Genomic DNA, 23974 nt, shown 5'->3' with positions numbered 1-23974 from the left:
AGTTGTGTCTGACTCTTTGGGACGCCCCTGGACTGCAGCACGCCAGGATTCCCTGTCCTTCACCATCTCCCAGAGCTTGCTCAAACTCATGTCCATTGAGTCGGTGATGCCATCTCACCCTCTGTTGCCCCCTTCTCCTCTTGCCTTCAATCTTTCCCAGCATCAGGGTTTTTTCTAATGAGTCGGCTCTTCACCTCAGGTGGCCAAAGGATTGGAGTTTCAGCTTCAGTCCTTCCAATGAATATTCAGGGTTGATTTCCTTTGCCAACAAAGATTCGTCTAGTCCAGGCTATGGTTTTTCCTGGGGTCATGTATGGATGTGAGAGTTGGACTGTGAAGAAGGCTGAGCACTGAAGAATTGATGCTTTTGAACTGTGGTGTTGGAGAAGACTCTTGAGAGTCCCTTGGACTGCAAGGAGATCCAACCAGTCCATTCTGAAGGAGATCAGCCCTGGGATTTCTTTGGAAGGAATGATGCTAAAGCTGGCCACCTCATGCGAAGAGTTGACTCATTGGAAAAGACTCTGATGCTGGGAGGGATTGGGGGCAGGAGGAGAAGGGGACGACAGAGGATGAGATGGCTGGATGGCATCACTGACTGGATGGACGTGAGTCTGAGTGAACTCCGGGAGTTGGTGAGGGACAGGGAGGCCTGGCGTGCTGCGATTCATGGAGTCGCAAAGAGTTGGACATGACTGAGCGACTGATCTGATCTGATTTGATCTCCTTACAGTCCAGGGGACTCTTAAGGGTATTTTCCAACACCACAGTTCAAAAGCATCAGTTCTTCAGCACTCAGCTTTCTTTATGGTCCAACTTTCACATCCATATATGACTACTGGAAAAACCATAGCTTTGACTAGACAGACCTTTGTTGGCAAAGTAATGTCTCTGCTTTTTAATATGCTGTACAGATTTGTCATAACTTTTCTTCCAAAGAGCAAGCAGCTTTTAATTTCATGGCTGCAGTCACCATCTTCAGTGATTTTGGAATCCAAGAAAGCAAAGTCTGTAACTGTTTCCATTGTTTCCCCATCTTTTTGCCACAAAGTGATTGGACCAGATGCTATGATCTTAGTTTTTTGAATGTTGAGTTTTAAGCCAGCTTTTTCAATCTCCTCTTTTACCTTTATCATGAGGCTCTTAGTTCCTCTTCTCTTTCTGCCATAAGGGTAATGTCATCTGCATATATGAGATTATTGATAATTTATCCCAACAATCTTGATTCCAGCTTGTGCTTCATCCAGCCCAATATTTCACATGATGTACTTTGCATAGAAGTCAAATAAATAAGCAGGATGACAATATACAGCTTTGACATACTCCTTTCCCAGTTTGGAAGCAGTCTGTTGTTCCATCTGGCTCTAACTGTTGCTTCTTGACCTGCATACAGATTTCTCAGGAAGTAGGTAAATGGTCTGGTATTCACATCTCTTTCAGAATTTGCTGTAGTTTATTGTGATCCACACGGTCAAAGACTTAAGTGTAGTCAATGAAACAGAAGTAGATGTTTTTCTGGAACTCTCTTGCTTTTTCTATGTTCCAACAGATGCTGGCAATTTGATCTCTGATTCCTCCACCTTTTCTAAATCCAGCTTGAACATCTGGAAGTTCTCTGTTCACATACTGTTGAAGCCTGGCTTGGAGAATTTTGAGCATTACTTTACTAGCATGTGAAATGAGGGCAATTGTGCAGTAGTTTGAGCATTCTTTGGTATTGCCTTTCTTTGGGATTGGAATGAAAACTGGCATTTTCCAGTCCTGTGGTCACTGCTGTGTTTTCCAAATTTGCTGCAACATTGAGTGCAGCACTTTCACAGCAACATCGTTTAGGATTTGAAATAGCTCAGCTAGAATTCCATCACCTCCACTAGCTTAGTTAGTAGTGATGCTTCCTGAAGCCCACTTAATTTTGTACTCCAGGATGTCTGGCTCTAGGTGAGTGATCACACCATCGTGGTTATCTGGGTCATTAATATCTTTTTTGTATAGTTCTTCTTTACAAAAGGCATTGATCACTGCCTTCGTAAGTGATCAATGCAAAGAAATAAGGGAAAACAATAGAATGGAAAAGACTAGAGAGCTCTTCAAGAAAATTAGAGATACAAAAGGGACATTTCATATGATGATGGGTACAATAAAGGACAGAAATGGTATGGACCTAACAGAAACAGAAGATATTAAGAAGAGGTGGCAAGAATAAACATAAAAACCTAGCTAGGATTGTTCGCCAAATGACCAAATGCCACTTCTGTAGGACAATGTTTTAGTTTACATTATGACTCCAGGAAACATGTCCAACCCATGCAAAAGGACCAGTTCTTAAGCATCAAACTGTCTCCTGAGAACATTTATTGGTGGAGGATCCGGATGAGAATATTAGGATCAAGTCTTGTCCTACATTTAAGAGGAGGTTGCATCCTGTCTTTCAGGTCTGAGCACCATGGTGCAGGTCTAGTCCTCTGGTGCTGGGGTCTGACACCCCTTTCAGAGGCATCTTAGAGGGAATTTGGAGAAGGCCCATGTCTTTCTTGTCTGCTATTTCCTGGTGTTTAGACAAAATGCAGGCTAGATAGCAAGTCTTCTCCAAAGCTGTGCAGGCCCATTGCTAGTACACAGATAGAGAGACATGCAAGATATGTTTAAATGTTTGAAAGATGTAAATCAAACCAACACATTGGCTAATATATTTCATAGCCTCAGCTTTGATAAATCTGCCTTCAGATCTTCCTGGGTGGTGCTAGTGATAAGGAATCTACCTGCCAATGCGGGAGACACAAGAGATATGGGCCCAGTCCCTGGGTTGGGAAGATCCCTTGCAGAAGGGAATATCTACCCTCTCCAGTATTCTTGCCTGGAGAATCCCATGGGCAGAGGAGCCTGGTGAACTCTAGTCCAGGAGGTCATCAAGAGTTGGACAGGACTGAGCATGTCCGACTTTGGCAAACTGACCTTCACATGGTCTAAAAGCCCAGGTTCAAGCTTAGAGCATGGCAGTTCAGGAAGATACGATCCCTGGTGTGAAGCCCACCCCATGTCTGTGGTCCACATTCTGTCCCTCTGCCCAGAAAAAAACTGCTCCCTGACCTCTCGATGGCAGAGATGATGTGTTAATGGTGGGGATGAAAGAGACAATTTTGATCCAAGCAATGAAAAATAAGCGATGCTTGTTTTTATCTTTCTGACTTACTTCATTCTGTAAAACAGGCTTTAGGTTCATCCATCTCATGAGAACTGACTCAAATACCTTCCTTTTTATAGCTGAGCAATATTCCATTTTATGTATATACCATATCTTCTTTATCCATTCATCTGTTGATGGACATCTAGGTTGCTTCCCTATCCTGGCTACTGTAAATAGTGCTGCAGTGAACACCAGGATAGAAGACCCCCCAGAGAAAGGAATAGCTACTCACTCCAGTATTCTTGCCTGGAGAATACCATGGAAAGAGGAGCCTGGTGGGCTACAGTCCTTGGGGTTGCAAAGAGTCGGACATGAATCTTGTTAATTGGTCTCGGAAACATTATCAGTATTTTTAAGCTAAAATTTCTTATCAGTGGAATGAAGATGTTGGTAAAAGACAATATGACTAAAAGAATGTTTAAGGATATAAAAATGATTACTTATTATAATTATTCTAGTGATCCAAAAAGCCCAGTCTTAGCTTCATTTGGTCTGTAATCTCTTTCTCCTTAGAAGTGTCATAGCAATTGCTGGATTGGTAATATCACATTATAGGGACAACAGTGACTTCTCCAAAGCCCCCTTTTAAGATTTCCCCTTTAAACTCTGATTTTATGCGTTCAGTTTGGATTTGAATGGGTGGAGGTTGACATTTCCACCATCTTTCTTGCTGGGTGAAAATATCATCCAGTGTAAATTATATTTGAAGACTTCTTGGTCCTTTTCAGAACTCTGAAATTACTCAGCCACACATCCTCTCTTGATTTCAGACTATGAGCTGGTGTCTCCCTACGAGGTTGACCACAAGGGCAACTACGTGTCCCATGAAATCACCCACCCCCAGAGGAGGAAAAGGGCTCTGGCCCAGCTCGGAGTTGACTCTCTGCACCTTCGGCTGAAAGGCTTCAGGCATGACTTCCACCTGGATCTGAAAGCCTCCAGCAAACTGGTGGCACCTGGATTTCTCATCCAGACTTTGGGAAAGCAGGGCACGAAGTCGGTGCAGGCTTTCCCACCCGAGGATTTCTGTTTTTATCAAGGCTCCTTGCGATCCCACAAAAATTCCTCAGTGGCTCTTTCGACCTGCAAAGGATTGGTGAGTACAGCTCATGCCGCTGGTCGTGAAGTGATGGGGACACGGAAAAGGGGACAAGCGACAATATTTCCCTTGCACTTTGGGTTGTTCTCCCACCACTGCAGTACAGACTTCTCTGATTTGTCAAAGCAGGAGGAAAAACTGCCAAGAGGTACTTTCTAAAATATGCTGGGTTGCGTCCTTTCCCTGCTTGGAAGCAGCGTGAAGGTCCTGACTTCTGTTGTTTTTATTCTACAGTGAGTGAGGCAGAGTACTGCAGCTTGAAAACTACATAAGAACTTATGGCCAAGTCTGAAGGCTGTGAATTCTTCGGGGTTATTGGTTCTGACTTATTGGTTCCTTAAACAGGTTTCTCACTTACTAGCACTGGAGGATTGTCTTAATTTTGAATAGAACAATGGTATTCAACTGATTGGCCATGTGGGCTATTTGAGCTAGTGCTTAAAAATTCCTTATTTCTGTCATTCTGATGTTGGTGACATATTTACAGATTTGAGCATTCATTTCAAATATAGTAATGAGTCCATGGCAGGGCAGAGCTGGTCTTACTGGGCTGGTGATGCTATGGTGTTTTCTTCTTGTCCTTAGTATCTGAACTGAAATGAAACGTTCACTCAGTCATGTCTGACTCTGCGACCCCATGGACTGTCTGCCAAGCTCCTCTGTCCATGGAATTCTCCAGGCAAGAATACTGGAGTGGGTAGCCATTCCCTTCTCCAGGAGTTCTTTCTGACCCAGGAGTTGAACATGGGTGTCCTGCTTTGCTGGCAGATTCTTTACCATCTGAGCCACCAGAGAAGCCTATTATCTAAATTAGCCATTAAACATCTTCGATACTGCAGGTGGTCCTCTTTGCTCCAAACCCAGAGTTTGGAGCATCAGGTCAACTTGAAAAGGTACCTGAATCCCTCAGGCTGACCTAAGCTGAAGTCTTAATGGCTTGTCTTTTACTTTTCTTAAAATATTTCCATTTTAGAAGACAAAAGCTTAGAAGATGCTTAAATTCTTGGACACAAGCTAATTAGTCAGACGCATATGGGGGAAGCATGACATAAGTAGCAAGCTGAAAACAATGTGTGGTCAAAGCAATAAGGTCTTGATCGTGTTTGGCAACCGGGTTTTTGTACGTTTGTTACATCTCCAGAAAATCATCTAAGTCTGTCTTATTCCTTTCCCTGTTTGGAAAGAGAATTCAGACTCTACATCTTGTAAGGATTTTGTGTGCATGTACATGAATACTAGATGCTGAAGGGGCATTCAAAGTTAATTCCTTGAAATACTAAATATGTGAAAATGCTGTGTCCTGTGAATTAAAAAAATATATATATTAGCATTATGCTTTTTAGGGAGAATTTGGTATGGTCTGGGCTCATGTCTACTATCTTTGGAAAGGCTTTTGGATTGAGAATGGATACAGTGGAGAATTGTCAAGGGTAGGATGGTGGTGACTTGGCACACTTGTTAAGCATGAAGATGGTGTGGTCAGGTTCTTCCATTGTTCTCTTGAGAAGCATAGATCTTCCTTAATGAAAGAGCTATAACTCTTCATATAAGGCTCCAAAGGAAGATTCCTTGGCTTTCTTCAACAAAGGCTCAGACCAGGCATGGGAGCCACCTTTGTGGTAGGGAGGTGCACCATGCCCTTCACAGCACCCTTGAATTTGTTTGTGGAGGCTGAGTAAGGCACTGGCTCCCTACTAACCCAGCAGGGGCGCAGGCTCATGGATGCCTTGGGTCTTGTGAGCCAAGGCTTTTCCATGATGGCTGAGCTATGCCCTGGAGTCTGTCCCATGAATAGAGTTGGTTGGCAGCAGCTTGAGATTTCTGGCTCTCTTTGAACTCAGTGGGAGTTAACACCAAAAGCTGTAAATGACAACTACATAAAAGATAGTGAGAGGAACAGAAAAAGACTCCTCTGCATAATAAACGTTGGAATTTAATACTTTGGTGACTGGAATAGAAAGCTGTGTGCTTTCACTATTAATCTTCCAAATACCTTAGTTCCAACTAAAGTGATATTTTGTCCATAGAGTGTGGACATGACCTCATACGTGACCTCAGTTAGACTTATGAGTGTGCATTTCAGGGGCATTTACCATATGATAGGACAAATCAAAGGCATTATAAGGAAGAAAAAAGGAGGGTTAAGAAGTCCTCTATCTTTAGCCTGATAATAAAATTATTGAATGGAGATGCCCCATGAATCGCTGCCAAGTCTGTGATTTCCTTCCTTGATTGATGGTTACCCCATCCCTCCTCTTCCAAACCTGTTAACACATGAAGAAAAATAGCATACCTTTTATATTACATGATGCTGCCTTTTTTTGTTATTGTTATTCTTGGTTCTTTCAGGTTCTAATTAAAGGTCCAGGTGAATATCAGTTAAGCCCTTTTTTACTGGGTTTCTAGATAACGCAGTGATCTGATGGGAGTCAGGAGTGTGGTTCTGATTTATAGTAAGTACATACTCTTAAAGAAGAAAGACAAAACCAAAATGAACATTTCGTTTTTAATTGTCTGTGAATAGTGAATGTGCTTCAGAAGTGTGCCTCGCCAGAGCCTATCAGAGTTGGGTCCAAGGAATGCATTGTCTGATGAGAGAAGCCAGAGGTAGTTAATTTGCTGTAGAGTGATAAAATAAAGACAGATATGGGTGTTAGGAGAACTGAAATGAAGACGCCTCGCTCTAAGCGGTGAGGGGCAGCAGTGCCAGAGTAGTCTTCTGGAGGAAACATTGTGCAAGCCGAATCCTTATTGTAGAATTGGAGTGTGATGCTTGTGAATGGAGGAGTCACAGGCAGTCTCGGGGAAGATCGTGAACATCAGTCAAGCTCATGGGTCCTTGGTAACACCATCCATGAGTATTTGGAGTTAATATTTGTATATGAAGCCCAAGTATAGTAAACTGAATAAGATCTGGAAGCCCTAAAATGACTTCTAGAGTCACTCTGGTGTTGCCAAGAGTATATTGACTCATTTTGCTAAATAAGGTTAATAAAAAAATAGTATCTGCTGTACTTACATCTCTACCAAAATAACATCAGAAAGCTGTTCTGATTACTAGTCACAAGCACATAAATGTGTGCCACACAGTAGGTGCTCTTCAATATTTGTTAAATAATGGATGGAAATATGGGGCTAATTACACCATAAGAAACAACCATGACCATAACAGTAGCAGAAGGAACAACAGTAACTTACTGAATGTTATTTGCCAAAGACTTGCCTAATAGCTTCCCATTTATTATCTCACTTCAGTTCAGTTCAGTCTCTCAGTCATGTCCGACTCTTTGTGACCCCATGAATCGCAACACGCCAGGCCTCCCTGTCCATCATCTACTCCTGAAGTTCACTCAAACTCACATCCATGGAGTCAGTGATGCTATCAAGCCATCTCATCCTCTGCCGTCCCCTTCTCCTCCTGCCTCCAATCCTTCCCAGCATCAGAGTCTTCTCCAATGAGCCAACTCTTCGCATGAGGTGGCCAAAGTACTGGAGTTTCAGCTTTAGCATCATTCCTTCCAAAGAACACCCAGGGCTGATCTCCTTTAGAATGGACTGGTTGGATCTCCTTGCAGTCCAAGGGACTCTCAAGAGTCTTCTCCAACACCACAGTTCAAAAGCATCAATTCTTTGGCGCTCAGCTTTCTTCACAGTCCAACTCTCACATCCATACATGACCACTGGAAAAACCATAGCCTTGACTAGAAGGACCTTTGTTGGCAAAGTAATGTCTCTGCTTTTCAATATGCTATCTAGGTTGGTCATAACTTTCCTTCCAAGGAGTAAGTGTATTTTAATTTCATGGCTTCAGTCATAATCTGGAGTGATTTTGGAACCCCCCCAAAAAATAAAGTCCACTGTTTCCCCATCTATTTCCCATGAAATGGTGGAACCAGATGCCATGATCTTACTTTTCTGAATGTTGAGCTTTAAGCCAACTTTTTCACTCTCCTCTTTCACTTTCATCAAGAGGTTCTTTAGTTCTTCTTCACTTTCTGCCATAAGGGTGGTGTCATCTGCATATCTGAGGTTATTGGTATTTCTCCCTACAATCTTGATTCCAGCTTGTGTTTTTTCCAGCCCAGCGTTTCTCATGATGTACTCTGCATAGAAGTTAAATAAGCAGGGTGACAATATACAGCCTTGACGAACTCCTTTTCCTATTTGGAACCAGTCTGTTGTTCCATGTCCAGTTCTAACTGTTGCTTCCTGACCTGCATATAGGTTTCTCAAGAGGCAGGTCAGGTGCTCTGGCATTCCCATCTCTTTCAGAATTTTCCACAATTTATTGTGATCCACACAGTTAAAGGCTTTGGCATAGAAAGCACAAATAGATGTTTTTCTGGAACTCTCTTGCTTTTTCGATGATCCAGTGGATGTTGGCAATTTGATCTCTGGTTCCTCTGCCTTTTCTAAAACCAGCTTGGACATCTGGAAGTTCACGGTTCACATATTGCTGAAGCCTGGCTTGGAGAATTTTGAGCATTACTTTACTAGCTTGTGAGATGAGTGCAATTGTGTGGTAGTCTGAACATTGTTTGGCATTGCCTTTCTTTTGGATTGGAATGAAAACTGACCTTTTCCAGTCCTGTGGCCACTGCTGAGTTTTCCAAATTTGCTGGCATATTGAGTGCAGCACTTTCACAGCATCATCTTTCAGGATTTGAAAGAGCTCAACTGGAATTCCATCACCTCCACTAGCTTTGTTCGTAGTGATGCTTTCTAAGGCCCACTTGACGTCACATTCCAGGATATCTGGCTCTAGGTGAGTGATCATACCATCGTAATTATCTTGGTCATGAAGATCTTTTTTGTACTGTTCTTCTGTGTATTCTTGCCACCTCTTCTTAATGTCTTCTGCTTCTGTTAGGTCCATACGATTTCTGTCCTTTATCGAGCCCATCTTTGCATGAAATCTTCCCTTGGTATTTCTAATTTTCTTGAAGAGATCTCTAGTATTCCCCATTCTGTTGTTTTCCTCTATTTCTTTGCATTGATTGCTGAGGAAGGCTTTCTTATCTCTTCTTGCTATTCTTTGGAACTCTGCATTCAGATGTTTTTATTTTTCCTTTTCTCCTTTGCTTTTGGCTTGTCTTCTTTTCACAGCTATTTGTAAGGCCTCCCCAGACAGCCATTTTGCTTTTTTGCATTTTTTTTTTCATGGGGATGTTCTTGATCCCTGTCTCCTGTACAATGTCATGAACTTCAGTCCATAGTTCATCAGACACTTTGTCTATCAGATCTAGGCCCTTAAATCTATTTCTCACTTCCACTGTATAATCATAAGGGATTTGATTTAGGTCATACCTGAATGGTCTAGTGGTTTTCCCTACTTTCTTCAATTTAAGTCTGAATTTGGCAATAAGGAGCTCATGATCTGAGCCACAGTCAGCTCCCAGTCTTGTTTTTGCTGACTGTATAGAGCTTCTCCATCTTTGGCTGCAAAGAATATAATCAGTCTGATTTTGGTGTTGACCATCTGGTGATGTCCAAGTGTAGAGTCTTCTCTGGTGTTGTTGGAAGAGGGTGTTTGCTATGACCTGTGCGTTCTCTTGGCAAAACTCTATTAGCCTTTGCCCTGCTTCATTCCATATTCCAAGGCCAAATTTGCCTATTACTCCAGGTGTTTCTTGACTTCCTACTTTTGCATTCCAGTCCCCTATAATGAAAAGGATATCTTTTGGGGGGTGTTAGTTCTAAAAGGCCTTGTAGGTCTTCATAGAACCATTCAACTTCAGCTTCTTCAGCATTACTGGTTGTGGCATAGACTTGGATTACTGTGATATTGAATGGTTTGCCTTGGAAATGAACAGAGATCATTCTGTTGTTTTTGAGATTGCATCCAAGTACTGCATTTCAGACTCTTTCATTGACCATGATGGCTACTCCATTTCTTTTAAGGGATTCCTGCCCACAGTAGTAGATATAATGGTCATCTGAGTTAAATTCACCCATTCCAGTCCATTTCAGTTCGCTGATTCCCAGAATGTCAAATGCACTCTTGCCATCTCCTGTTTGACCTCTTCCAATTTGCCTTGATTCATAGACTTAACATTCCAGGTTCCTATGCAATATTGCTCTTTACAGCATTGGACCTTGCTTCTGTCACCAGTCACATCACATTATCTCACTTAGCCTAATGATATCTCTAAGAGATAGGTACTATTTTTAAGAGCTTTATTAATATATAATTTATATGTCAACAGAGTTTCACCCCTTGAAAATGTATAATTTGATGGGTTTTTTTTTTTAGTATATTCCCTGACTTGTGCAAACATTACCACAAACTGAGACATTTACATCATCCCCAAAAGAAACTTTTGTATAGTCCGGTCCCTCTCATTTCTCTGAAACCTTCATCAGTCAGTCGTAGACACCAATTAGTGTAACATTCTGTGTTTATAGATTGCCCTACTCTGGACATTTCTGATAAATGGAGGCATTGACTTTTCTGACTAGCTTCTTTCATTTAGTATACAGAATACAAGATTCATCCATGTTGTAACATGTTTAAAGGCTTCATTATTTTTATTGGTAAATAATCCTTTGTATACATACACCACTTTTTATTTTGATGTCTATCAGTTGATAGGCATTGTTTGTATTTTCTTTGGTTATGTGAATGGTGTTGCTATAAACATTTGTGTACAAGCTTTTGTGTAGACATAAGTTTTCATTTTTCTTGAGTATATACCTGGAAGTGCAATTGCTAGACCAAGTGGGAATTCTGTGCTTAATATTTATCAGATTCTGAACCATTTTTTACAGTAGCTGCACCATTTTGCATCTATCCAGCAATGTATAAGTATTCCAGTTTCTCCACATTCTTGACAACGTTTGTTCTTGTCCATCTCTTCTTCTTAGAGACATCCGAGTGGATATGAAGCGTTATCTTGCTCTGGATTTGCTTTGCTAGGTGGAGATGATCGGTTGACAGTTTCTTTCAGTTTTCATTGTTTGCTGTGTGCTTTTCCATCCGCATTTGCATATTCCATCCTGCCGCCATCTGGCATTGTTTCTGTTAAGAAGTCTTCTATTTATCTCACTGTAGTTTTGTTATTCATAAAGCATTGGGGGTTTCTGCTCTTGTTGCTGCTCTCAATGGGTCTTTGTCTTTCAACATTATTATATGCTGTGTATAGATGTGCGTATGGTTGAGTTTATCCTTCTTAGAATTATATGAGCTCCCTGAATATTCATATTAATATCTTCCCTCAATTTGAAAAGTATTTGACCACTGTTTCCTCAACTATGTTTCCTTCTCCTTTCTTTCCTCTCCTTTGGTGCTCTTGCTCTTCATATATTGGTGTGTTTAATGATGTAGCACTTTTCTCTGAGGTTCCACTCATTTTTCTTCATTCATTTTCCTCTGTGCTCCTCAAATGTATGGTCTCAATTGATTGATCACCAAGCTTACTGATTCTCTGCTAGCAGTTCAAATCTATTATTAAGCTTCTGTAGTAAATTTTTTTATTTGGAAAGTGTACTTTTCAACTTCAATTTGGTTCTTTTTATAATTTCTCTTATTCTGTACTTTATGAGATATTGCTATTAGGCCTTTCTTTAATACTTTGGACATGGTTTCCTTTGGTTCTTTAAATATATTTGTAACAGTGGCTTTGGAGTGTTTGTCTACTAAGTTAAACACCTAGATCCCCTTAGAAGCAGTTTCCATTTCTTCTTTCTTTTCCTGTGTATGGGTCACACTTTTCTGTTTTGTGTGTGTGTGTGTGTGTGTGTGTTTCTCATAATTTCTTTGCTGAATACTGAGCATTATAGATAATATATCTTAGCAACTCTTGATACTCTGAGACTGAGCATATGCCACCACTCAAGTGACTGTCGCTGTTGCTTTCTTTCTTGCTTGTTTAGTGACCAGGTCAGTGAAGTCTGTTTTCTTTGCAACATGCAGCCTGCAGTGTGGCCTTTCAGAGAGTGCAGAGTTAGGGCATGTGCACAATCTTTCTGAAAGCCTGTGCTAATCTGCCTCTATTGGTATCACACCCAGCTCTTAGCCTACATTAACTACTAGGTGATCTTTTTGCATTATTTTTAATAGCATGCTTGGTCTTGAATTGCTCCACAGTCTAATTTGATTACAGAAGAGCTTTGCAGGACTAGGATGTGGCCAGTTACTGAGATTACTCCAACAGCAGGAAGAATCCTCTTGTCTTTTTCCCTAAATCTCTCTGCTAAACTTCCAGTTGGGGTACTGTTTCATTTATTGGTATGTGTATCATGGAGCAATCAGCTTTCTCTTAATTGCATGCCTAAAGAATACCCATTATTTTTTATAATGCTGTTAGGCATAACTTTCACAGTCTGTTCCAAATAGAATCATTCCTTTAAAGTGAGCTTCTTGTTCATAGAACTTGTTTTTCCTCCTGGGAAAAATCTGTGTGCCTGTAAAGGAGCTGGAACTGATATATACTTTTCCTTCCAAAGTAACACCCCTATCTCTGAGTGGAGCTCTGGATGCTAATAGTAGCTCCTGGCTGTGTCTACTTTGGTTCCAAACATGAAACCCTTACTATACAAAGGTTCTAGGTTGGAGGGGTTCCAGGATCTGTTATTCTCAGCCTGCTGAGCCTGATGTAGAGCTTCCATCCTGTGATCAGGGGTTTCTTCAGTTCAGTTGCTAAGCCATGTCCAAGTCTTTGTGACCCCATGGAGTGCAGCACACCAGGCCTCCCTGTCTATCACCAAATCTTGAGGAGTGGTGGGGGTGGCTTAGCAGAAGGCAAATCAGCTTACGTATCCATGCCTGTCCTTAATAGAGTTTCTGCAATATAGAACTGTGGTGGGGGTGGGGGTCTCCCTAGCATTCCAGAGGTTAAGATTTCCCATTTATAATACAAAGGATAGAGATTTGATCCCTGGTTGAGAAATTAAGATGACACATGTTATGTGGTATGGCCAAAAATATATTTATCCATGTAAATACACACACACACACTCACGTTGTTGTTGCTGTTCAGCCGCTCAGTTGTGTCCCACTCCTTGCTCCCATGGACTGCAGCATGCCAGGACTCCCTGTCCCTCACCATCTCCCAGGGCTTGCTCAAACTCATGTCCATTGAGTCAGTGAGATCATCCAACCATCTCATCCTCTCTTGTACCCTTCTCCTGTCTTCAATCTTTCCCAGCATCAGGGTCTTTTCAAATGAGTTAGATCTTCGCATCAGGTGGCCAAAGGATTGGAGATTCAGCTTCAGCATCAGGCCTTCCAGTGAGTATTCAGAGTTTATTTCCTTTGAAATTGGCTGGTTTTATCTCCTTGCTGTCTAAGGGACTCGCAAGAGTCTTCTCAAACACCAGAGTTCAAAAGCATCAATTCTTTGGTGTTCAGCTTTCTTTATGGTCAAGCTCTCACATCCATAGATGACTACTGGAAAAAACATAGCTTTGACTATACAGAACTTTGTCGGCAAAGTAATGTCTCTGCTTTTTAATATGCTGTCTAGGTATGGCATAGCTTTTCTTCCAAGGAGCAAGGTTTTGTTTGTGCCCACCAAGTCCCTGATGCTGGGAAAGATTGAAGGTGGGAGGAGAAGGGGACGACAGAGGATGAGATGGTTGGATGGCATCACCGACTCAATGGACATGAGTTTGGGTAAAATCCAGGAGTTGGTGATGGACAGGGAGGCCTGGCGTGCTGGAGTCCATGGGGTCACAAAGAGTCAGACACGACTGAGCGACTGAACTGAACTGAACTGAACTAAGAGTCTGTTTTCCCAGTCCTGTTGAAGCTCTGTAATTAAATCCCACTGGTCTTCAAAGTCACATTCCCTAGGGGTTCTCACTCCCTTTGGTGTATCCTCAGGTTGGGAAATGTGTTGTGGGCCCTTGAACTTTTGCAACATTGCGAAAACTTCTTTGGTATAATTGTTCTCCAGTTTGTGGGTTGTCTGCCTGGTGGCTATAGTGGGGCTCGCACACTGTGCCTCCAAGGTCTGATGCAGCCAGAGCCCCTGTCCCGGGGGCAGGCCACTGCTGACACGTGCCTCTGATGGAGACACTCAAGCATTCCTCAAAGGCAGGTCTGGCTCAGTCTCTGTGGGGTCCCTGGGTCCTGGTGGGCACAAGGTTTTGTTTGAGCCTTCTGAGCATCTCTAGTGGGTATGGGGTTTGATTCTATGCAACTTCACCCCTCCTACTGTCTTTTTGGGGCTTCTCCTTGCCCTTGAACATGGGATTTTATATATATATATATATATATATATATATATATATATATATATATATACCATATATATATATGGTACCAAGGGGATAAGAAGTGTTGGCGCCTTGTGTCTCCTGACTTTAAAATATAGCCCTAGATTGGGTGTTAAGGCCGTAGGGAGTGTGGTCATATTGAGCAGGGGAAAAGGTAATATGTGACTAGACCATGGGCTCAAATACAACCAAATTTTATTATTCTTTTACAGATTTACTAAATTTAATTCAATAGATGATTTCCCACTCTTTATAAAAATACATTTACTTATTTTACTTATTTGGCTGTACTGGGTCTTAGTTGCGGCACTTGGGATCTTTGATCTTTGTTGTGGCATTCAGACTCTTAGCTGTGGCATGTGGGACCTAGTTCCCTGACCAGGGATTGAACCCAGGCCTCTTGCATTGGGAGCATGGAGTCTTAGCCATTAGAGCATCAGGGAAGTCCTTCATTTTTTTTTTTATTAGAGTATTAGAGAAGTGAATCATAAGCTTTGGATGAACACACACACACTACTATACACATATAAGATAGGTAATCAACAAGGACCTACTGCACAGTACAGGGAATTCTACTCTGTAGTCTGTGATAATCTATATGAGAAAAGATTTTCCACTTTTTATGCCCTTAGGACAATTTCTAGAGACTTTCAATGATGTGTGTGTGTGTGTGTGTGTGTGATTTTCACCAGGCAAATGGCTGTCTCACTTGAGAGAGAATCTTCTGCATTCCTTACACAGCCATTCTGGAAGTCAGTCTCTGTTGGATGCTATTATGAACATATTTTGCAAAGCACTGCCCAAAGCTATTTTGTTATGGCCATTCTACAGATGATTCCCAAGATAATTCTTGAAAGAGTGGGATTTTGACCTAAGCTGAGTGACTTCAGAAACAGCACTTGAACTTACAGGACTGTCTTGCTTCGCCTGATCATGAGGTCATTGTTGCACCACAGGGACCCACAAGGCTGTTTATGTGGATTCCATTGCATCATCCTTGAATATGCTGAAGTGTAAGCATGCTTTCCTTTGGTTTCCACCTCAAGGCCACCTTCCTCAGTATCAAGCCTTCTTTGAATTTAGTGGGTGATGTGTAATATATTAGGCCCTTATATTGAAAAACATGGATTCATTCCACAATTATTTTTTATTTTATTTTATTTTTAAACTTTACAATATTGTATTAGTTTTGCCAAATATTGAAATGAATCCGCCACAGGTATACATGTGTTCCCCATCCTGAACCCTCCTCCCTCCTCCCTCCCCATGCCATCCCTCTGGGTCGTCCCAGTGTACCAGCCCCCAGCATCCAGTATTGTGCATTGAACCTGGACTGGCAACTCGTTTCATACATGATATTATACATGTTTCAATGCCACAATTATTTATTTATAGGTTTTTTTTATACCAGACTGTGAATCCTTGAAGAGATATTGTTTTATTCATCTTTGTTTTTCCAAAGTTCCTGTTAACACTGAGTTCCTTTTTTTTTCTCTCAATGAATGATTGTATTTCACATTCACAAACAAAAATATTTCGTCTTCTCAATCTCTATTTTGAGATATGAATAAATATAAAATTCATGTTATAATACATTTTGTATGATTTCCTTTAGTGACTAATGTCAAGTAATATAAATTTTCTTTTTCTTTTGAAGTACATTTTTTTTCAGAAATGGTCTAATCAATAAGATTTCTGACAGGCTATTTTTAGAAACTTCCATTGTCAATACTTTAAATGAGCTTTCTTTGGAACTGTCTTCTGTTGCATATAACAGAATTAGATTTTCTCAAAGGGTCTTATGCCAGTCCTATGCTTGGATTGTGCTCAGTCACAAAATCATGTCTGACTCTTTGCGACCCCATGGACCATCGCCTGCCAGGCTCCTCTGTCCATGGGATTCTCCAGGAGTGGACTGCCATGCCCTCCTCCAGGGGATCTTCCTGACCCAGGGGTTGAACCTGCGTCTTATGCACTGCAGGTGGATTCTTTACTGCTGTGCTACCAGGGAAACATATACTTGGATTAGTACTTAAAAAAAAAAAAGATATTAAATCTATCATTTGTCCTTGGCACAAAATCTGGCAGAATTTTAGCTCCTCTTGTGTAGTTTGTTAAGGTGTTAATGCATAGGATACATACCACTTCTCCTAAAATCTAATTACTTTCTTGTTTTCAGTAGTATTGCAAACCTTGTAAATGCCACAGTTCTTACTTAAGTTTTCAAATTCCCTCACTTGGTTGGAGACTTACTTGGGGCCCTTTTTTTGAACTGTATGACGTTTCATTTCCAGACACAAACTCCAGGGATTCTCTGGAAAACCTAGTCATTGAGGGTTTTCCTAATGCACCCAATAAATCCTAGGAACTGTCTGAAATGTTGCCAAATTTGTAACTGACTTTGAAAAATGTTCTTGAGCCAGGAAACTAAAACAGGAGCAGAAAGGGAGGACCAACACAAGAGATGGTTAGCAAAGCTAATATGAGTTTTAAAAGAAAAATGTCACTATCTGAGAAGACCAGTGATGGCATACCAGTTGAAAATAGGTCAGCCTTAGGAGGCATGTAAGAAAACTGTACAAAAAATAAAGTTTTTGGGTGAAGTATGGCCTGAGTATTGATTATTAGGAGATTTTAAAAGTGGGTATGGGGAACTTCATGTACTGAATCACTACATAAATTTCTGCTAACTACTTAAGATTAAATATAATGCAAATCTTTAAATTGACAGAATGGAATGTATGTTATTATTAGAACAAGGTCAAAGTAACTTTTTGGCTTCCCTTGTGGCTCATAAGGTAAAGAATCTGCTTGCAAAGCGGGAGACCCAGGTTTGAACCCTGGGTCTGGAAGATCCCCTGGAGAAGGAAATGGCAACTCACTCCAGTATTCTTGCCTGGAGAATCCCATGGACAGAGGAGCCTGGTGGGCTACATTCCATGGGGTGACAAAGAGTCAGACATGACTGAGTGAGTAACAATAAAGTAACATTTATAATATACTTGATGTGGGGCTTCCCAGGTGGTGCTCAGTTCAATTCAGTTCATTTCAGTCTCTCAGTTGTGTCCGACTCTTTGCGACCCCATGAATTGCAGCACACCAGGCCTGCCTGTCCATCACCAACTCCCGGAGTTCACACAAACTCACGTCCATTGAGTCGGTGATGCCATCCAGCCATCTCATCCTCTGTCGTCCCCTTCTCCTCCTGCCCCCAATCCCTCCCAGCATCAGAGTCTTTTCCAATGAGTCAACTCTTCGCATGAGGTGGCCAAAGTCCTGGAGTTTCAGCTTTAGCATTATTCCTTCCAAAGAACACCCAGGGCTGATCTTTAGAATGGACTGGTTGGATCTCCTTGCAGTCCAAGGGACTCTCAAGAGTCTTCTCCAACACCACAGTTCAAAAGCATCAATTCTTCTGTGCTCAGCTTTCTTCACAGTCCAACTCTCACATCCATACATGACCACTGGAAAAACCATAGCCTTGACTAGACGGACCTTTGTTGGCAAAGTAATGTCTCTGCTTTTCAATATGCTATCTAGGTTGGTCATAACTTTCCTTCCAAGGAGTAAGCGTCTTTTAATTTCATGGCTGCAGTCACCATCTGCAGTGATTTTGGAGCCCCCCAAAAATAAAGTCTGACACTGTTTCCCCATCTATTTTCCATGAAGTGATGGGACCAAATGCCATGATCTTCGTTTTCTGAATGTTGAGCTTTAAGCCAACTTTTTCACTCTCCTCTTTCACTTTCATCAAGAAGCTTTTTAGTTCCTCTTCACTTTCTGCCATAAGGGTGGTGTCATCTGCATATCTGAGGTTATTGATATTTCTCCTTGCAATCTTGATTCCATCTTGTGCTTCTTCCAGCCCAGCGTTTCTCATGATGTACTCTGCATATAAGTTAAATAAGCAGGGTGACAATATACAGCCTTGATGGACTCCTTTTCCTATTTGGGACCAATCTGTTGTTCCATGTCCAGTTCTAACTGTTGCTTCCTGACCTGCATATAGGTTTCTCAAGAGGCAGGTCAGGTGGTCTGGTATTCCCATCTCTTTCAGGATTTTCCACAGTTTATTGTGATCCACACAGTCAAAGGCAGTGGTAAAGAATTCACCTGCCAATTCAGGAGACACAAGAAATGTGGGTTTGATCCCTGGGTCAGGAAGATCCCCTGGAGTAGGAAATAGCAACCCACTCCAGTATTCTTGCCTGGAAAATTCCATGGACAGAGGAGCCTGGCAGGCTACAATCCACGGGATCACAACATAGTTGGGCACGGCTGAGCAACTGAACACACATATACTTGATGTGACCATATTTTTCTATTAGGTTACCATTCATTGTAAACAAACCAAGAAAATGAGATGATTAGAGAAATTTAAGTATAAAATCTTGATTTTATTCCATTTACCTTACTTTTCAAGTGATGAACCTGAGATTCAAAGAGATGAAATGACTTGGTCAATATTATAAAGGCAGGTAAGGTTTAGGAAGTTCTAGGATGTTTGTCTTTAGATTCTCCATCCAGGGATGTTTTCACTGTAACAGAAATGGATACTATTAGTTTTCATTACAAGGAAGAGTCAATTGAAGACTTTCTATGTTCAAATATATGCCAAAGATGTTAATGATAAAGCAAGTGATCCTTGTTCTGGAGATCTGGGGCAGGTAGCATAGGGAGAAGACAGAGTGGGATGCTCAGTTATGGTTAGTGTTTGGTACTCCTGATATCTTTTTGTTGGAAGTAAGTGCCTCCCCCATATGGCAGCTCCCATATAAGCACTCTCTGTGGCCAGTACAACATTTACTGTGAGGATCACTGGAATGGTGCTCATCTCCACAACCAGTATGACCAGGATTTTCTACGAGGCAAAGTTCAACCTGAGAACAGCCTTATGATCCCCTGGAGGAGCCAAGATGTGATCCCTCTAAGGGATGATTCATGTCTGGAATTTTTCAAAGGACCTGAAACCTACTTTTTAGAGAGTGGCTATTTCAGAGAAAGTCCATGCCAGAGAGAATATAAAAAGGAGGTCAGATGAAGGCAAGGTCCTTAAAGTGTGATCCTGTCTTGCCTGAGGTTTGACCAGAGCAGTCTGATTGTACCTCCATAAATCACATGTAACATTTTTCTTCTTAAATATCTCTTTCAACAAGAGGACCTCCCTGATCCACCCCCCACCACCACCATCTAAAATTGCCTATTCTTCTCCTTTCACATGTACTTCCTATTCCCTTCCCAGATTTATGTTTCTACTCAGATTTATCATTATCAATATTAATTATAGCTTGGTTAGGGACACAAACCACATAAACTAATTGAAAAGAGAGAATTAATACAGTGCATTAATCGGATATTAAAAAACTGAAAACAGAAAAGGAAAATACCCAGACATCACAGCATAGCAAGTGCAGGAAGTAGCCACTGGACCTAAAGTTGAGGGACTGAGGAAGAAGTTAGGATCATTAAAATTTAGATGCTTGGAGCTGGGCTCAAACCCCTGAGGAGGAGGACTTGGCCCACTGGTGCCAGGACTGGGAGGGGGCACCTTGCAGCTGGGTTTTTAAGTCACCTGTATACTGCTGTAAGCTGCTATCACTGCCAATTACTAGAATCAACTGCCACTGCCAGGATGAAACCAAGCTGACAGGAACAGGAAGCAGACAGGAAGTCCATGTTGGGCAGATAGAATTCTACAGGGGCTGGACAGGAAGTCCACATGGAACAGATAGGAAGTCTACTGGGTAGACAGGAAGTCCACAGAAACCAGGCAGGAAGTCAATAAGTGGTAGACAGGAAGTTCATGAGGAGCAGATAGAGCGTCCACAAATCCACAAGCAGCAGGCAGGAAGTCAATTGGGAGCAGACAGGAAGTTCATAGGGTGCAGACAGGAAGTAGATGGGAAGAAAGGAACACATTGTTCCACCTTCCTAGTTCTATCCAATCCCGCATTGTGTTGGCTGTTATTAAAGGTGAGTAGAGAACAGGGGGAACACTGAGTCTTCTCCAACACCACAGTTCAAAAGCATCAATTCTTAAGTGCTCATCTTTCTTCACAGTCCAACTCTCACATCCATACATGATCACTGGAAAAACCATAGCCTTGACTAGACAGACCTTTCAAATCCTCAATAAAAAGGTATTCTATGAACAAATTATTTTTTAATGGAGAAATGGAAATTCTGCTGCTTTGCAAAAATCATTTGCACAGGCACTGCTCGGAAGAGGTGTGGGGGAGGAAAAACAAAGCATAGTAGGAACATCACAGCCCTATTTAGGGAAAGGGCTGGACCTCAAGAAATAGATCTCCCGAGGCCTGGTAGCAGGCATATTACTGTGAGAGGGTGGAGCTGTGAGACCCCTGCATGCAGACATTCCTCCCCTGAGATGGGCTGTTCTTGCCCTTCTTCCTGACTTGATTAAAATAAAGTCCGCTAGTGCACTGGGACGACCCAGAGGGATGGTATGGGGAGGGAGGAGGGAGGAGGGTTCAGGATGGGGAACACATGTATACCTGTGGCGGATTCATTTTGATATTTGGCAAAACTAATACAATTATGTAAAGTTTAAAAATAAAATAAAATAAAATTAAAAATAAAATAAAATAAAGTCCCATGTGTTGCTTGCCTGGAGAGAGAAGCATCACACTGTGAGTTTCCTCAGTAGGCTGGAAGTAGTATTTCATTGCTTACTACACAGGAATAAGTTGGCACTCAGGGCTCCTGTGTGTGTGTGTGTGTGTGTGTGTGTGTGTGTGTGTGTGTGTATAGTGTCTGTGAGTCTGGTTACTCTAAACCACTTCTGAAGGAGATATTGGAGTATCATCATATACAGGCCTGAGGCCAGGCTCGGTATCAACGTGAATTTACACACTTAGTGGATCTCGTCTTTGCTCATTCTGGACAACAGCCATTCTCAGTAATCCCACCCCAACTCTCAGGTTCCCTGAGCCTCAGAGCTCAACTATATTAGTATTTGCTTTTCTACTTCTACTCCAGTTACCAGTTATTCCAAGTACATGTCATTTTTGCTGATTTTATTCCTTTGTTTAATAACAGTATTCATTCTTTGTCCTTTATTGCACATACTTTTCACTACTCAAGGGCTTGTTTTTAATATTATAAGAATAACATGTATTTTAAAGACATTAAGTAACTCCATGTTTTAAATTAGTAGCAAAATCAATGCTAATTTCATTTTCTCTATTTCTGTGAAATTATAGGAAAACTAACTATAATATCTCATTTTAAAAATGACAATCTAAAGAAATGTAGGCAGGATTTTTTTTTTTGTATAGTTAATTGACAGTGAAGGAGCATGTCCAGTGAGGTATGAACTGTCAATATAGTAAAAGTTACCAGTTTTGAAACAAAAATTACTGAAACAAAAACTAAAAGAAAAATACAAGCTGTTACCAGATTTGCAGTCATGTTAAAATGACTGGCTGCCTTTAGTTTTAAAAACAGTACTGAAATAATATGGAGCAGGAAATGACAACCCACTCCAGTAATCTTGCCTTGAAAATTCCATGGACAGAGGAGCCTGGTGGGCCACAGTCCATGGGGTCACAAAGAGTCAGATATGACTGAGGGAGTGCATGTACACACGCACACACACACGTGCACACACTAAAATAATAGAAAGCTTCAGAAATGACAGATATTATCCAATTTTCCAATTTTCTGTCACTGAATAGTTACAGCTCCATCCCTTAAGACATTAGAAATTTGGAGTAAGACATTAGAAATTTGGAGTAATACATGTAAAGTAACATGTAGTTTAAGTAATTGGTGATTTCTTTCAGTATGTAAAGTCTGAAAAAAATATTTGCCTTGATGACCTTAGGGTTATTTCATTTCATTATAGTTTAAATTTTCATGTGAATGCATTGTATCTTCTTCTCTTAGGTGAAAAAGCAGGGCTGTCCCGTATGTAAGCTTAAATATAGGTAAGCCTACATTTAAGTTTACACAATAGAGCATTTTGAAAGAATATTCTTAGATTTGATTGGGCTTCAGAAGTAGTCAGGGCCTCCATGCAAGGTAGTTCAAATTGGGCTCTAGGAACCATGCACAGATATGGAGACGGAGGGGTCAGAGACAGTTCTGTGAAAGTTGAGGCCAACTGCTTGCAGCCCTACCATTTTCCTACTTTTACAGCCTAAGTGGAGGTTGTAAAGCACAGTTCCAATCTTTTCATTCCTTTACAACAGTATATTCCCATAGCACTCTGGGGAAACCTACTTCCTCAGTATGACTGAAGATGCCCTTGGAGTATGCCCTTGCCTACAATTTTAGCCTCATAGGGAAAACTCTCCAGGCTCGAGTGACATCAGTTTCTTTCTTTCATAATAATGCTGAGCTTCTCTTCTATTCAGGGTCTTTGCAAATGCTGTTCCTTCTGCCTGGAACACAATTCCCATCCTTCTTCCTCCAGTTAAGTGTTCTTTATTCTTTAGGCATCAGTTGGAAAGACACTTGCAGAAGTCCTATTTCTTTGATGCTCCAGACCAGGGTAAGTTCCCTTGTAATACCTTCATGACTCACTTAAAGAATGATATCAATTTAATTCTTATTTTGGTCACCAGTTTAGTATTTACCCACCTCTCTCAGTAGATAGTCAGCATCCTGATGGTAGCACTAACTGTCAGGATACCTCAAGGATCAGAGCACCCAGCAGTGTTCCTGGACCGTGGAAGGAGTTAGTAGATGAGAGGTGTGCTGAGTAGATGGGTGGATGGATGGATGGGTGGATGGAGGATCCTCGTTTCAGATACTAGTTCCAGCTATACTGGAGAAAGCTCCTGTTTCCAGAGAGAATGTGTAGTGACTGTGAAAAGCTCTGTCTAGAAACAGCTTTAGCTTAAATTTGGACAGCATGCATTTCCCAGGCACCACTCAGATTGAAGCCTGTCTGTTGAGGCCTGGGAGTGTGTCTCCACAGCAGAAAAGAGCAGAACAAGTGCTGTTCACATTCACGTAGTTTCAGAAAATGCAATCTGCAAATGAGCACTTTACAGGCCTAACCATATTAATAATTTTTCTAATGACAGAGTATCTCTAAGCAAATCCTAAATAAGAGGCATCGCAATATACTTAGACAAGAAGATATAATATGATTTATGTAAAAAAATGGTTTAAGAAACTCAGTGGCACATGTCCACCTCTTAGCCTTTTATACCTTCCTACATGAGCATAGAGATACTGTGATTTTTACAGTGTGATTTGGGTGTCTCAGTCTCTTGGATGGCTGTCTTCCTTGTTTATCAAGCTTATGACCAAGGAGAATTGCCTACTGCACATGAAAATGTCTGAGAAATTACATTCTTCTCATCATGAATCCTTCACAAAATGTGATGCAGCAAATTTATTCTATACTAACTTTCAGGGATGAGAAGCTGACACTTCTCATAAAATAAGAAATTTTCCATATTTACTTCATTTATTTAAGATAAGTATTAAGCAGCTATTTT

At 41.2% G+C, this 23974-nt stretch overlaps 1 protein-coding gene across 1 annotated transcript in view; it reads left to right on the top strand.

The window, feature by feature from the left end:
• Positions 1-23974, top strand: part of ADAMTS16 (ADAM metallopeptidase with thrombospondin type 1 motif 16) — a 193637-nt gene that overhangs the window by 6751 nt on the left and 162912 nt on the right. Inside the window, exon 2 of the mRNA XM_059878822.1 lies at positions 3955-4280. Coding sequence (XP_059734805.1) covers positions 3955-4280 — 326 coding nt within the window. The remainder of the gene's footprint in view (positions 1-3954; positions 4281-23974) is intronic.

This window comes from Bos taurus, chromosome 20, assembly GCF_002263795.3.
Source record: "Bos taurus isolate L1 Dominette 01449 registration number 42190680 breed Hereford chromosome 20, ARS-UCD2.0, whole genome shotgun sequence".
NCBI classification, from domain to species: Eukaryota; Metazoa; Chordata; class Mammalia; order Artiodactyla; family Bovidae; genus Bos; species Bos taurus.
This window is presented reverse-complemented; position numbering and strand designations above follow the sequence as displayed.